The sequence below is a fragment of the Rhodnius prolixus genome, unplaced genomic scaffold, assembly GCF_049639745.1.
Source record: "Rhodnius prolixus isolate KJV_2025 unplaced genomic scaffold, Rpr scaffold_1, whole genome shotgun sequence".
Classification (NCBI taxonomy): Eukaryota; Metazoa; Arthropoda; class Insecta; order Hemiptera; family Reduviidae; genus Rhodnius; species Rhodnius prolixus.
In genome coordinates, this window is record NW_027411581.1 from 14,705,929 (window position 1) to 14,721,189 (window position 15,261).

General features: G+C 31.5%; 1 protein-coding gene across 7 annotated transcripts in view; it reads left to right on the plus strand.

Annotated features, from left to right (window-relative positions):
- Window positions 1–15,261, plus strand: part of LOC141446634 (calmodulin) — a 139,164-nt gene that overhangs the window by 110,267 nt on the left and 13,636 nt on the right. Inside the window, exons 1-3 of one of the 7 annotated variants that reach the window (XM_074113249.1) lie at window positions 3,958–4,085; window positions 12,635–12,773; window positions 14,730–14,904. In XM_074113249.1, coding sequence (XP_073969350.1) covers window positions 12,771–12,773; window positions 14,730–14,904 — 178 coding nt within the window. In that variant the 5' untranslated portion in view covers window positions 3,958–4,085; window positions 12,635–12,770. Of the gene's footprint in view, window positions 1–3,957; window positions 4,086–12,369; window positions 12,774–14,729; window positions 14,905–15,261 lie in introns of those variants that run through there. The other 6 variants (XM_074113257.1, XM_074113239.1, XM_074113273.1 and 3 more) reach the window with 6 other exon arrangements.

Below are 15,261 nucleotides of genomic sequence, written 5' to 3' on the forward strand. Positions count from 1 at the left end.
GGAATATCAGAGTTCTTCCGGGTAGCAAGTGGGGTTAGACAGGGGTGCCTTCTCAGCCCTATCCTGTTTTGTATTTTCCTTAATGACCTCCCTATGCTTTTGGAAGGTGGGGTGCGTGCTGGTTCAACTAAAGTTAACATTCTCTTGTATGCAGACGATGTTGTGCTTCTGGCCGACAGTCCTACTCTCCTTCAAAGGAACATAATCCTTCTTGAGGGATATTGCGATCGCTGGAACCTTACTCTTAATTTTAACAAATCAAAGGTATTGGTTTTTAAGAAAGGGGGTCGGCCGGCTGCCAATGAGCGGTGGTTCTACAAGGGTCAACGTTTAGAGAATGTCAATCAATATAAGTATCTAGGCGTGACGTTAACCTCGCGCCTCTCATTCGCACCTCACTTTAATTATAAGATTTCCTCTGCTAAAGCAGGCATCAATAAAGTTTGGTCGAGCTTTATTTCACAAGAGGAGGTCCCACTTAATGCTAAGTACCAAGTCTTTGAGGCTGCTTCACGGGCCGTTGTCTGTTACGGTTGCCAGGTTTGGGGTTATGAGCAATTCGACGCCCTGGAACAATTTCAGCGGTACTTTATTAAAAAGCTTTTTGCCCTGCCTCCATCTACGCCTAACTATATTCTACACATTGAAACAGCTTTAGACCCTTTATTTTTATTTACCCTACTACTTCATGTTAAGTACTGCCTTAAAGTAATAAATCTACCGGCATTCCGTTTGCCTCGAATTGTGGCTCTTGAGGTGATTGGGAGAGGTGTAGCATTCTTCGGTCGCTGGACGGCCCTTGCGCGGAGGTACTCTGCTGAGTTTGATGTTTCGCTGGAACACCAGGACCGTTGGCAAACACAGCTGTTAGATTTAGTTGCTAAAATCCGGAATGTTTGTCGAGAGGAGTCTATCAGAAGGGCCGGAAGTACAAAGCGTTTTCTGCTGTATAGAACACTAACTGATGTGAAGGCACACTTTGGGGCTTATTTCGGCAAAGATATTGCCACTAATCTGAAATTAGGGGACTTAAGGTGGCTATTTAAGCTAAGGGGAGAGTTGTTGAAGCTGAATAGCGTGCCATGGTTGGATTGTGAGGAGGACAAGAGCTTTTGTGCATTATGTACATCCGGGGTCCGCGAAGACCTCTTCCATTTCTTAGCCGAATGTCCATCACTGGGTGAGCTTCGCCTTCGGTATATGGGAGCCTCTATTGTTCCTAGCTACCAAATTGTTCGGCTGCTATCCTCATTGGAATTCCACCCACTTCTAAATTTCACTAAAGTGGCCTGGAGATCTAGGATTCAAGCTCTGAATGTAGACAGCTCCTTTATTCATAGTTGATACGCATTTTCCAAATTATAACATGATGCTTATTATTATTTTTTTCTAATTTTTTTAAATTTATTATTTTTATTATTATGATTAATATGTTATTATTATTTTTGTCATCACTTCTGTAACCTGCCCAAATAGAGAAGGAATTATTTAGTTTTTAATGTTTTATTACTGTATAGTTAATTTGTAATTATTTATTAGTTTTATTCATCCTTATTTTCTCATATGACTTTAATAGATAATTTCGTATTCTGTTTCATTTACATCTTATTGCCACACTTTCTCACTCTCTCTCTCTTCTTTGTTTATCACCGTTTTTTTATTATTTTTGATTTTCATAATTGATGTACCAACTCCTGCAGACGGCTATACGCCATGCATTTCCTAATAATTTTTTGTTTATTTTTTGTATTTTACATTTAATTATAAATAAAGGTTTATTGATTGATTGATAAAGTCTCTAGTTAGGAACGTTACAATAAATCATATTGAGTCCTCCATTTCTTTCCAAAACTGCCATTAATCGGATTTTTGGGAAAAATTCCCAATTAAATGTTACAGAACTTTGTGCATACTGTATTCCAAATTTATATGTAGACATTTCTTATTTTCGAGACAAACTGGTCAAAATAAAATATCCGTTTAAGTAAAGCAGTATAGTGAAGAGAATTTTATGCCTAAATTATAGATTAGCCCACTGTTTCATACTTAAATATAACCAAAACTTGCCGAGATTATTTCTTGGTTTTGAAAACACTTTTCCGGTTTCGAAGGACTTCAAAATAGCATCTCTTGTGAAAATTCGATTCGAGAAAATGTAATACTTCCTTTTACAAATAGAGAAAGTAAAATATTATTTATACGATTTATTCTGCAATGCATTATACATGAATTGCTTAAAACGTTTGTACGTGCGTGTAAAGTAGAACCTACTGACTGTGCAGACAAAATGTCAGTCGACGAGAGTTTGAAAATAAATTTACGTTGTTGTAGCGGATCTTTTTTCATTGAAAAAGAAGAAAAATAATTTTTTTTTCCGTTTTCTTTTTCGTTTATTTACCTTAACTTGTCGTTAATAAATCGCTTTTACTTATGTACAGTGCAAAAAGAAAGTGAGTAATTCACATTGCGAAATTCCTTTCACAATAGGAAAGCGAGCATGCCCTCCTCTCTGACAGTGTTGCATAAAAATATCTAGGCAGAGAGACGCTGATAGATTGTAGTGGAGAAATAGACTATTACATCAATGGTAAAATAGTAAACAATGTCTAAACTAGAGTTGGTTGGCTTCAGTGGAGTTTTTTCTTTTTAAATAGAATGAAGTTAATTGTTCCAAGGTAACTGGTTACTTTCTCTTACACCTGACAAGAGGAAGTTAGAGGTCGTGACGAAGTTGACAAACTGTAATACTAGTTTTGTGAAGGCTTTTTGGGTTCGAAAAAGTGATTTTTCTAAAGATACAGTGGGTTTTCTGGGTACACAGAAGCGAAAACTTTGTTTTCCATTTTTTTTTTTTTTAAATTAAGGTAACATATTGCCCTCACTATTAAGAAGCGGAGAAATCCAAGAAACTTCTCCAGCACTGAAGTTACTACTCAGGCTTCCAAATCATTCTTCGACAGTGTCATCGTAGTCCGTTACAATGATATATGGAATCAACTCTACCTCTTCATCAAATCATTCTTCCTTCTGTATTAATGAATCAGTTACCACAAAAACAGTGAACAATACAAATCTTTAGTGTTTATCAAGTTCTGGGTCCAATATTTACAGATAATGCTCTGTAACAAAAAGGATCTGTTGACTTCGTCTTCCTTTCAGATACCCTTGGCGAGATCTGTCGCTATCCCACAAAACGGTACTTCTTGTTTATTAATTTTGAACAATCTATCATGAAGGCCTTCAAAAAATTGAGGGGATCTGGGGTGCGAGCCATCATTTCTTTCTTTGGTCCAAATTCAGAGAGGCAACATTAAGATACATATACTACCTGGCTGCAAATCTTGGTGAACGTGGCTCCACTATACACCCTGTAGGTTTGTCCCCAAAGCTGCTTCTAGTGGCGCGCATCTTAGATTACTAGTAGGTACTATCATTTATTCCGTTTTGGTCTTTTATCGACGGCTAAATCAAAAGCCACCGAGTTAGAACAATACAGGGCCACCCCTTGCAGGACTAGCGTAACTCAATCTTGTCCGCGAACGGTCTTAATGAACAGAAACCGAAGTCTTCAATTCACCCCTGTGGTCTTCAAAAAATAAATAAATCGAGATTTTCCTTAAATTTAGACCATTCCAACTGAAAAACATTCAATATAAGCCTGCCCAGTTTGGATTACAGCTTGTACCAGACTGAGACAAAACTCTATAGACTCTTCAAAACAAACTTCCAAGAATTACACTGAGAATTTTGACGACATTAACTAGAGAACTTCTTCGTTTTACTTCACACACAGCCATCTTAATCAGACTCTACCACATTGGCGAGCCTGCTATTTCCAAAAAAAATGAAACCGAGTCTATGTTAAGTCAAGAGTTTCAAAGAAATTTTTTTTTTTAAACAACGTATAAAGCTTCTAATAAGATGGCCCACATTTATTTCGAAAATTAATAAATAAATAATTGAACATTACATATGGATGAATCTAAATGAATCTAGATCCATATCATATGTTTTTAAACAAAGATTTCAATTTTTTTAATTCCCAATAAATTACTAACAACTTAGATTTTACTAGTTTCATCCAGGTAAGAATTTTCTTTACATAGTTATATTATAAATAATTAGTTTTTAAATATTTTTTTATAATTCACTTTCAACGATTTGATTCTTTTTATAAAATGACTGAACTTTTTAAACAATTTTCCTGATTTGGGAAAAAATAACCATTTTCTCTATTGATTGAGTTTCCCCCCCAAAAAAGTGTATTCCGTTTTTTTTTTGCACCAGTACCAAATATTTTTTGTCAATTTGCCTATTTTTGGTTTTTATTAAAAAATTTTTAAAAAAAACAAGTCTTCCTTTGAAAGTAAAAAGAATTTCTTCAAGAATTTAAATTCAATTTGAAAATACATTAAACATTAAACATAAATGAAATTTAGTTCACTTTACATTGTCACATTAATTCAGTTTAACTTAAATAAATTTTAAAAAAATGTAAAGAATCAAATGTTTGAGGTTAGTTTTGAGGAAATAACCACAATTTTGTATAAATTTTGCTGGGTGCCACCCATATCCCATACATAATGTATATTACTTTAATTGATTCGTGATATGAAAATTCGAGATCGAAGACAAAATATTCACTAAAGAATTATAACTTTGAACAATTTAATAGTATTTTACTCTTGTCGAGCAAACAAGTTCTCGACCAAAGCAATTTATTTCGCGAGTTTTTTCAGTCTTCTATTTTACGTATCTGTAGCCGGTTTACTTTTCAAGGTTAGTGTTCTGCTGTGAATTTCATTCCGTTTTGCCATTTTATTTCTTAAATACTGTTTGGAATTCTATAGTTTAAAATTAGTCACATGAGGAAATTTTTGCATTTCTGCATTGTATTTTCTTGTAAATTTATTTCTGGTTACCGCTTTTCTATTCTATCAGTTTTATTTATTATAATCATTTCAGTAAAATTTATGAAAAAATTTAATTTATAATTTATGCACAAAAATATGCCTTAAGTAAAAGAGTTTATTTTCACATCACGAATCAATTAAATAATATAAGATACATATGTGTGGCACCTGCCACAATTTATACAACATTCTGTTTATTTTCACAAAACTAACCTCAAACTTTTGATTCTTCACTTTTTTTATTTATTTATTTAAATTAAACTGTTCTAATGTGACAATGTAAAGAGATTAGCAAATTAGTTAAAAACATCTGATATGAATGTCATCTCAAACGACGTCGCAATTGAACATAAAATGTTTACTAATAAAGATAGTTAACAATATTATTGTTCAATATTATACGTTTTCTTCAATCTAATAGGATGGCAGTGTTATCTCAAAATTCCAGTAAAATTAATATTTCCTAGTTTAAAACTAAAGTGAAATGCCCAACGATTAACCTAGAGAATTAAGAATAAAAAAAAATTGGAAAAGCAATGTCATAAAAAATAACAATTGCAATCTTTAAGTGCGTGCATTATGTGTGCAAGGATTGGTTGCAGTGGCAGGTGCACCAACTCATACTGTATGCAGGATACAGAGGTGCGTGCAATATGAGTGCTGCACCTCAACCAACAGGATGCTTGCTGCCATGATAGTTGGCCATAATGAGTCGCGTTTGGTCTTGCAGGTTACGATGTGCTTGTATTTATTGGAGTGTAAATGTGGTAGGTTGGATTCATAGCTAAATGCGTAATAGTTCGGCTCTAACAGCTCTGTGACGCATGGATATTTGGTTATATTATGTATTGACATATTATAATATGCCAATGGCAAAACAAAAGCTGAAAAGAAAATATTTGAACAAGGTGTAAAAGAAAATGAAAAGCATTTTCGAAAAAAAAAGAAAAAGTGATATGAGTTACACGTCTAACTTACTTTCCATTTGTTCCATCGTTGGTCGCATGTTTATTGGATCCACCTGACTTGTTTCGAACTTTCATCTGGGCTTGATTAATCGATTTGGTGTAGAGATTTTGATTTCATTTATGTATTTGTCTCGCACTACAATTGCTACTCAGTGTGCCCAAGGTAGACTCTTCATACTTGGACGATGAATGCTGAAGGTACTTGCTAAGCTAGAGCAGATGCTGAGAATGTTTATGAAATTAGGAGTCCACGGAGAGAGGTTGGCTATTCCGAACTATGTGGGAGGAAGAAGTCTAAGGGAACATGTACTGTCCTTAAGGCTTCATATGTGCCTTTACTTACTTGCGATTAGCCTACCTCTAGGCAAACTCTATGTCAAAGCTCACATGTAAACTTTACGGGCGTACACATTCTATTTGATTTAAGAGTGCCATTAGAGATCTTTTGTGTTTAGATGATCGTATATTTAATTTTTATTAAACCCTTTCGAACGGACAATCTATCGTTAGATTTGATTTTTATTAATCCCTTTTGAATGGAAAATCTATCGTTAGATTTGATGTTTATTAATCCCTTTTGAACGGACAATCTATCGTTAGATTTGATTTTTATTAAGCCCTTTTGTACGGACAATCTATCGTTAGATTTGATTTTTATTAATCCCTTTTGTACAGACAATCTATCGTTAGATTTGATTTTTATTAAGCCTTTTTGAACGGACAATCTGTCGTTAGATTTGATTTTTATTAAGCCATTTTGTACGGACAATCTGTCGTTAGATCTGATTTTTATTAAGCCCTTTTGTACGGACAATCTATCGTTAGATTTGATTTTTATTAATCCCTTTTGTACAGACAATCTATCGTTATATTTGATTTTTATTAAGCCATTTTCAACGGACAGTCTACGAGCGATATTCTTCAAGTCTAAACGATATTCCTTTAAATCTTTTTGCTACAAGTTTCATCTATCTAATTTTACATCAGTTTCTCCCAGTGTTAGGTATTATTTGTAATAGTTGTTTCAAAGCATATTTGAATCATGTTTCAAAGATCAGAATATCAATTATTATATCAATTATTTTCTAAGACATTGTCTTCCAACCATTTTCCATTAAGTGCATAAAAGAAACTATTATCGTGGCATTGAAAAACAATTTTTTTATTCACGATTACTGTAACAATACATAATTTATCATAAGTTTGGCACTTTTTATACATATTATGAAGAAATATGGATTTCTTCCTTTAATGTTATTGCAATTGAATAAAAATTGCAACCACTTTAATGAAAACTTGTGCAGTTTGTCTTTCTTCCAGTCGATTAGTTCTGAACTTTTCTCTCTTTCTTTATTATTATTATTTTTTTTTAAATAAATAAATAATAACTAAAAGAGATCCTCCGCAGTTTTATTTTTAATTCATGATGACGTCAAACATTTTATCAAAACCATTGTTTTGAAACTGATAATTCATGTACTATTTTATCAGTATGTGTATTTTTGTTTTGTTTTATTCTTTATATTATTGTCTACATTCTTGTGTCCTTTTTAGTTTTTGTTTTTTATTTTTTAACTACTCTCTCGCCGTTTTCGAAATTGATTTGAAAATCGAACATGTTGTTTTTATGGAATGCGAATATGAAGAATGCTATAAAAAAATAAGTATAGTAATGTCTGCGTGAATAGAATACTTCAAGTAATAGAGAATTTGTGCAGGGGGAGAGAGAGCTCTAGCAAAATGGAATTTTCTCCTCCCCTGAGAACAAGTTGAAAAAATCTGGTGTGAATCCGCGCACGGTTTTCTCTTATTCTCGTTCAGTATGTGGATTTTCTCTTGATACAATGCTCGTTTTGAAAAGTACTACCTCAATTTGTTTTTCTTTGGGCTACGAATTTATACTGAATGTTGAGCTTCAATGTTGGTAAACTAGATGATAATACGATATTTTTGAGATTTAGAGCTATATACAAATAAACAAAAAAAAAAGTTCTTGACAAGGGCTAGACACAGATGTAGTAGGTGTTCTTTATTTTACTTAGTTACTTACTTACTTATTCTCTTCCTCTTCTACCTTGCAGTGTAGAGGATTGCAAAAAAAGTTTCCATCCGTCCCTATCTCTGGCCATTGTCTTGGCTTTGTTGACTGTTATTCCAGTCCTAAATTAACGAACTTAATTTTTAATTTTAAAATATTTTAAAAGAATGCCTAACTTTATCCCAGAACTGTTTATATTTCCCCCTAAACAATCACTTCTGGTAATTTTATTAGATTTTGTAAAATTTAGACCTAAATGCGATACTATCTATTAATTGCATTAAGGAAAAGAATGACTAACACAATCATTTCTCACTTCGTGTCTTTATAAAGTTTATAAAAATCAATAATGCCGCATAAACAAAACAAAAACACAAAGTTGTCTTGAGATTATTGCTATAGTTTATTGCAAAAGTTCGTTTCAATTTGAGTGCAAATATAACACAATAGCAGGGAGAATTATAAGGAAAAAATCAATCTTAATTAGGTTTGCTAAGAAGTAAACCAAATATTATTACAATTGAGAGGATTTATTTTAAATTTAATTACTATTTGTTTATGCTTAAATTACTAATTCTCTTACAATACTTCATTAATTTTTTTTAAAAGCATAATATTCAATTAATCTCATTTTGTTTTTTAAATAATTTTTATTTATCGCGCGCGCACACACTGAGTCTATAAAATTAGCATAATTACAGCGTTTTTTTAGGTAATTTCCAAGGTCCCAGGTTGTATGCAGTAAAGAAGGCACGCCCTACCAGCTCAACCTGCATCGATTTCTATATTACTTTCCAACCTATGGAGATGCAAACAACAATTTTATAAAATTCAATGCATTATTATTATTATTATTATGGTTTTTTGGCTAGTGATCAACAAAATTAATAATTTGATTTTTGCCATTTTAATAGATACATAGATAGGGGAAATTTTATAGGATTATTTATTCATGGAATTCCATACTTTAGTCATGAGAATTAGTAAAAGTTTATATTTTCTGATAACTGATAAATCTCGTTTGTTACACTTAATTAAATTTCGCGAACGCTTATCACAAAATCTATGACAATTGGCAAACTTTCTTTTAGTATTCAATTCTACTTAACTTTTAGTTGTTCTCCATAACTAGTTGTTTAAATAGGCTTACCTTAAGTTAAGTCAGGTATAAATTTAATCACTTAAATGTAATGAACTTAGTTGTGTGCTGCCCACCATCCATGGCCGCGCCATTGTCATCTCTAAAAATCTTTTATATCCACCGCGTTTAAACTTAAAAATGGGTGATTGTAATATAAACTGTTAGTAAAATGCAAATCTTTAAAACTTATTTTTATAAAAATCCGAAAAAAACTTTATGTACTTAGAATCCAAAGTTCTAAAAAAATCGTTGGACTTCTTTAAAATAAAAAATAAAAATTAATAATAATAATACCTAATAATAGTAATAATAATAATAATAATAATAATAAAGGGAAGGGATTAGCTATGAGGTTAGCATACTGGACTCTCACGCAGAGGTCCCGGGTTCGAATCCAGCTGCTGACCCTTAGATTTTTTCTTCCTAGGAGCTTCTTACAGCTCACTGTCCGGTGATGGACAGTGTTGTTTGTAACGAGAGAACACTGTCCGGAGGCCGGCAGTGCACTGAAAACAGCTCCGGGCTCCAATAACCTTAGATGTTGACGCGCCTTAAATCACAAAAAAAAAAAATAATAATAAATAATCGCTTCTGTAAAGACGCCATTCCATTTGATGGTCTTTAATCCCCACCTTTCCGACAAAAGTGTCAACATTATCAAGAATAAATATCTAGTTGGTGGTTCAGGCTACCTACAGGGTTTGAGAATTCTTTTCGTACGTAATCATCCAACTTTAAAATGGGTATATTTGGTGAAACTCAGTCATGAAATTTGGATTTAAAAGTAAGTTTGCGTTTGTACGAAAAAAAAAATAAAAGATAGAAGCCTAAATTTTGGAAGTAGATATTTGGTCTGAGGAGTGGTTGTTTGGGATGATGGCAGGACTAGTATGAAAGCAAAGAAAGGTATTATACCGCCGTATAAATAAATTATACCAACTAAATCTGCTTTGAGGACGGGCTGAATAAAAGACAGTTCTATAACCATGATAACGGGGATTAGTTCTAAACTACCTCACCAAACCGCACTTACACAAACTAAATTTGTAGTATCCCTAATGAGATTGTGGTTTCTAAAAGAATAACGACATCAATCAATTACTCCTTTAGCTGTAAACAGATTAGAGTTCTTAACTGATCAGTTCCAAATGTGGATTCCCTTGTAGTGCCAAATCTATTAACTTCCTGTAAAATTCTCCACCTAATTGCTAGTCACTTTTATTCGGTCAATTTCCATTGATATATTTTTTAGGAAGTTACTCTACAAACTATTATTTTAGGTTTCTCTCTGAACAGCCTCGTATACTCTAAGTTACTGTTGTGACCTATTCGCTTCTGTTATACGAAAAGAATTTATGAAATTACAAATTATACAAGTACAATTTCTACAGAGCAGAACTTTAATTTTTTGGGGAGAATTTCCTTTAATAAGGTTAGCGATTTTACCCTATCGGACCATTTAAACAGGAATGATTAAGTCTGCGTAGGCACTTAGCTAGAGAGCTATTTGACGAACATAATTACTGTTATGAGTATAGGGATACAAGTACGTTTGGAAATCTTAGATGTTTGCTGTACGTAGTCAAAATAATGGTTTGAAGAATGATATGGTATTAGATTTGTCCTGAAATTAATTTTGTAAAAAATCCCTGTGTGTATCGTTTTTAAAATATTACATTTTTCTCTGTTGGTGTTAATGAAAAGTATAAATGTGTTTTCAAAGTTGAAAAACATTTGGTTGGTTGTAAATAGTTCTGATGTAAACACTCGTCAACTTCATTTGCCAATCAAAACTTTTTTTGGCATATTTTATTTTCTATAATTTTTTTAAATTTTTTATTCAATAAAGTGGATTAAACCTATGGCAGCTTTTCAGTAATAACTAACAAATATTTTTCTGAAAGCATTCAATGGTAATTTCTAAATTGTCCGGTAATTTAGTGCATTATAATTGATTCATTTTAAAATAGAAAATATTTATTTTTTGTATTTTAATTTTTTTAAGAATTATAATATTTACAATTATGTGTTTGTTCAGAAATAATTACAGCTCTTATGATGATGATGTTATAACCTAATATTAATATCAGCTCATTTAATGGAAACTTTAGGCGAAGCTAAATTATCGCGTTAATCACAAGGTACTGTTTTATCGATGTAATGCTTACCTAATTATAGTTGAAATCGTTTATAAATGGTACAAATTGATTGATGAGTGATTTTGTGAGTAAAATTCTGCTTTTATAGTCACATTTTGTGGGTGGATGGCTTTGGGGAAAATGACACTCATTTCAGGGAAAGTACGATTTTGATGAAAATTCCGTAATTCTATTCATTAAGAAATATTTAATAAAAGAAATGATGTAATAGACAATTGATGTTAGAAGAAAATTTATAAGTTAGAACATCGAGAATTGTAGTTTATTGATAGTCGTGTGAGTGGTCATACCAGATTTCTCTCACTAGAGAAATTATTGTTCATTCAACAGTTTATTATATTCCATTTGACAGAAAATACGAATATAATAAATAAGAAAGCAAAAAAATTATGACGATTTAACTAAATAATGTCCAGATTATTATCAATTAAAGTAGATGTAAGAAAAATTGTGTTAAAAAAAAAGGGAAAAATGAATGACATTGTATAAGCTAGGCTCGTCACGGCTGACACACCGCAGTGAAGCCCGGCTCGTGGGACCTGGCTCAAGTCTGCACTCTCCTAGCCCAGCAGGAATCGATTGTTTATTTTCACTAATAAGATATTTGTTGTGCGATTTAAATGCTATAATAATAAAAAAATCTTTGAACTTTAAAAATGCCTAAAAATCAATTTCTATTTCAAATAGTTTAGTAGTTTAAAAAAAAAGAAAAAAGAATAAACAATTGTGTACTGAGTTAATACAAAAGCGGTCAAAAGTTGCGCCTACAAATAGCGCAGGCGCTATATCACTAGCTGCTGTGATAAGCGCCAATTTTTAAAAGTAAAAATTAAATAGTTTACCTTGGATTTTGCATTTTTACGAAACTAGCAATAAAAATCAAGAAATAAATGCTAAGGAAAAAAAAATATTGCATAAATGGGTTAAGTACATTAAAATTTGATAAATTAATTAGGTAAAATTTAAAATTGGTAATAAAGTTTACACTTAATTTTTTATTTATCATATCATTTCAAAGTTTAAAAATTTTTGTGAATATGTAAACGTTTGAATTACGTCTGGGTTAGTTGCTTGAAAAAAAAGACAACCTTAGAAAGGAAATGTGCAAAAGGTTGACTTGAATGAGGAGAGTGTAGACGCCAGCGCTTGACGCATTGCAGGTGCGTATTAGCCAATGAGAAGCAAGCTTAGTGTGGCTGTTGGGAACTCTTGTAAACAAGACCGCACCCAGCACCTATAAAGCTGTTTCACTTGCCCACACAAAACGTAATCCACTATCAGAGTCTGAAATAGTAAGATCGCTTGTTTAATTTCTATTTTAAAAGTTATAGTGTTGTTTAAATATTATTAGTTTTATCAATAATATTATTAAAAAAGTGTTGTGTATAAGAGTTTTAAAATATTCTTTACTACAGCAGCGGAGGAATACATTTCTCTGACGTCATCACCAACATCGACAATTCGAAGTATTCCAGTAGAGTCCGGTGCAGTGTGACTTTTGTAGTTAAACCGGCCAGTGTTTACTAGTCTTTAGTTGGATCAACTTAAAAAATGGTGAGTAATTCTATTTTCTTTTAAACAATGAATATCGTGTTAGAAATCCGAACCGTTTTTAGTTTTTGAGCATTTTCCCTTCTTTATTTTCAACTTAAAAAAAAAACATTAAATTTAACCACGGTGACCATTTTTTTTTTTTAAACAACTACAATTTTATTTTGATCATTGGTGGATCTCTAAAACGTTTTATCTTCAAAATTTTCTCTTTACATCTATAAATTCTATTTAGAGGGACTTAAAACTATAAAATATTCATACTTCTAGCGGAAATTCGATAGCCTCGTGGACTCATTGAAATAGAGCCCTAAAGATAGACGTGATTCTTAGAGTTTCATAAAACATAACAGTTTTATGTCAGTTGTTACAATAAAAGACGATTAAAAAGAAATTTCGATTGTTTTAGTATTATTTTTTGTTGAAAGCTAAAAAGTGGAATGGAAGGAGCAACTGTTGACCCTCTTACGTTTTACAACCTTGCAACCTTAACTCAAGGGCTATTTTTTTTTAGTATTTTTGTTTTCAGTTCAATTGTTATCTATTTTCATATTTTAAAGTATGTTTTAAAACGAAAATTTTTATATAACTAAAATACAGTAGTGTGTACTCTAATAAAAAAAAAAGTCAAGAACGCAAAGCTAAAAAAACATGTGGTTAACATTTTGCTATTGTTACAGCGTTGTATGTTGAATAAGGATCAGTAAACTCAATGTGTTTATTTTCGAGGTTTTAATTATTATTAATAGAGAAATAATCTATTGGTTTCGTTGAAATGTGAAACCATTCTATTCGTGTAATTTTGAATGGTTGATGATAACGAAATAAATACCTAAAGCCCCAGTACGTTTGTTTTTATTTTGTTTAAGCTTCTTAAAGGATAATACTTTTATTGTGTATTGTGTGTGAATATTAAGCGTCATAGTAATCTTAGGCAATAATAGTGCTAATTATTATTTTATTTTTTTAATGTGAAAATTGTAAAGCGCATAGCCTTAAAAGCAGATTTAATTTGAAAATAGCCCAATTTATTAGTTAGATTTTACCTTTATCTTAGTATCTTAATATTGTTTAAATACTTAATTAACAAATATTTTCAGTTGCAAAGGATTAAGATTTCATTTTGAGTTAGCAATTATATTACTATTAGAGGGTTTTTTAAAAAAAGATGTATGAGTTATTAACATTTAAAACATCACTGCCATTAATTATGGATAACATTTTCTTTTTTATTTACAAAATTAAGTTAAAAAAAATTAAAGAAAAAAATGATTCAATTTTGACCTCCCGTCGGCCTTTTAATGTGTCACTTACAAATCTTTGGCACTAACTTTATATTATAAAAATAATAATTTATTTTCTTTACATATGAACATACGAGTGTCTCCCTGCTATATTGATTACCTTCGCATACTCATTTACACCAGCCTGTGATGTGTCACCCGTTTCAAGTTGGGCTATTTTAATACTATTTCATATGTATAGTAACAGGGGACTTCCTTCTGTCCGTTATTTTATTAGTTACCATAAGTTTGCCCCTTAGAATATAAAAATAAAAAAATTATTGTTCTGGGAGAAATTAATTGAAAGTTATTATACTACATAACCTGAAAAATATTTTAATGGTTGCATTGGAAATTATGTAAATAGATTCTAAATTCACAAAGCTATAACCGAAATAAGTGGATGTTAAAGCAGTTTAACGTGACAATAGTGTTTAAATTAGTGAAGTTTTTTCATGTAGCTTTAAAAAAAAAATGCCTAAAATAATACTTATTTTTACATTTAGAAATTATTTTAGCGCAGAGAATGATGCAGACACTATCTCCATTGTAAAAGGGTGTTTGTTATGTCAATAACTTCAACAAATCAATAAAATCATGACATGACCCATACTTTTTTTTATGTATTTATCATTAAATTTATATATATATTTTTTTTCCGTTTTCTCTATAAAAGGCCGACCAGCTAACTGAAGAACAAATTGCCGAATTCAAAGAGGCATTTTCCCTCTTTGATAAGGATGGCGATGGTACAATTACCACCAAGGAATTAGGCACAGTAATGAGATCTCTGGGACAAAATCCAACCGAAGCAGAACTTCAGGATATGATCAATGAAGTTGATGCTGATGGTAAATTCTATTTATTTTTATATTTTCTTGTTTTAAAAATATTTTATTTGCCCTATTTTTTTTTAATTACACGATTTTTAATTGATAAGAATTAGTTGTAATTAATTTTAAGTATTTAATATATGTGGTGGCAATTGGCTATATTTAAGTTGTCCATTTTTTAAATTATTTATTTATTTTTTCGTAAATAGAAAAATCAGTTTTGTTTAGCGAGCTGTTTTGTGGGTAGAAAGTATACATGCTGCGAAGATACCTAACGATTTCCTACAAATCCCTCCCCTCTGAAGAAATCTGTACAAGTTCGTTAAATTCTCTAAATTGTTTATAAGTACTTTATAAATTCTTACTATTCTAATT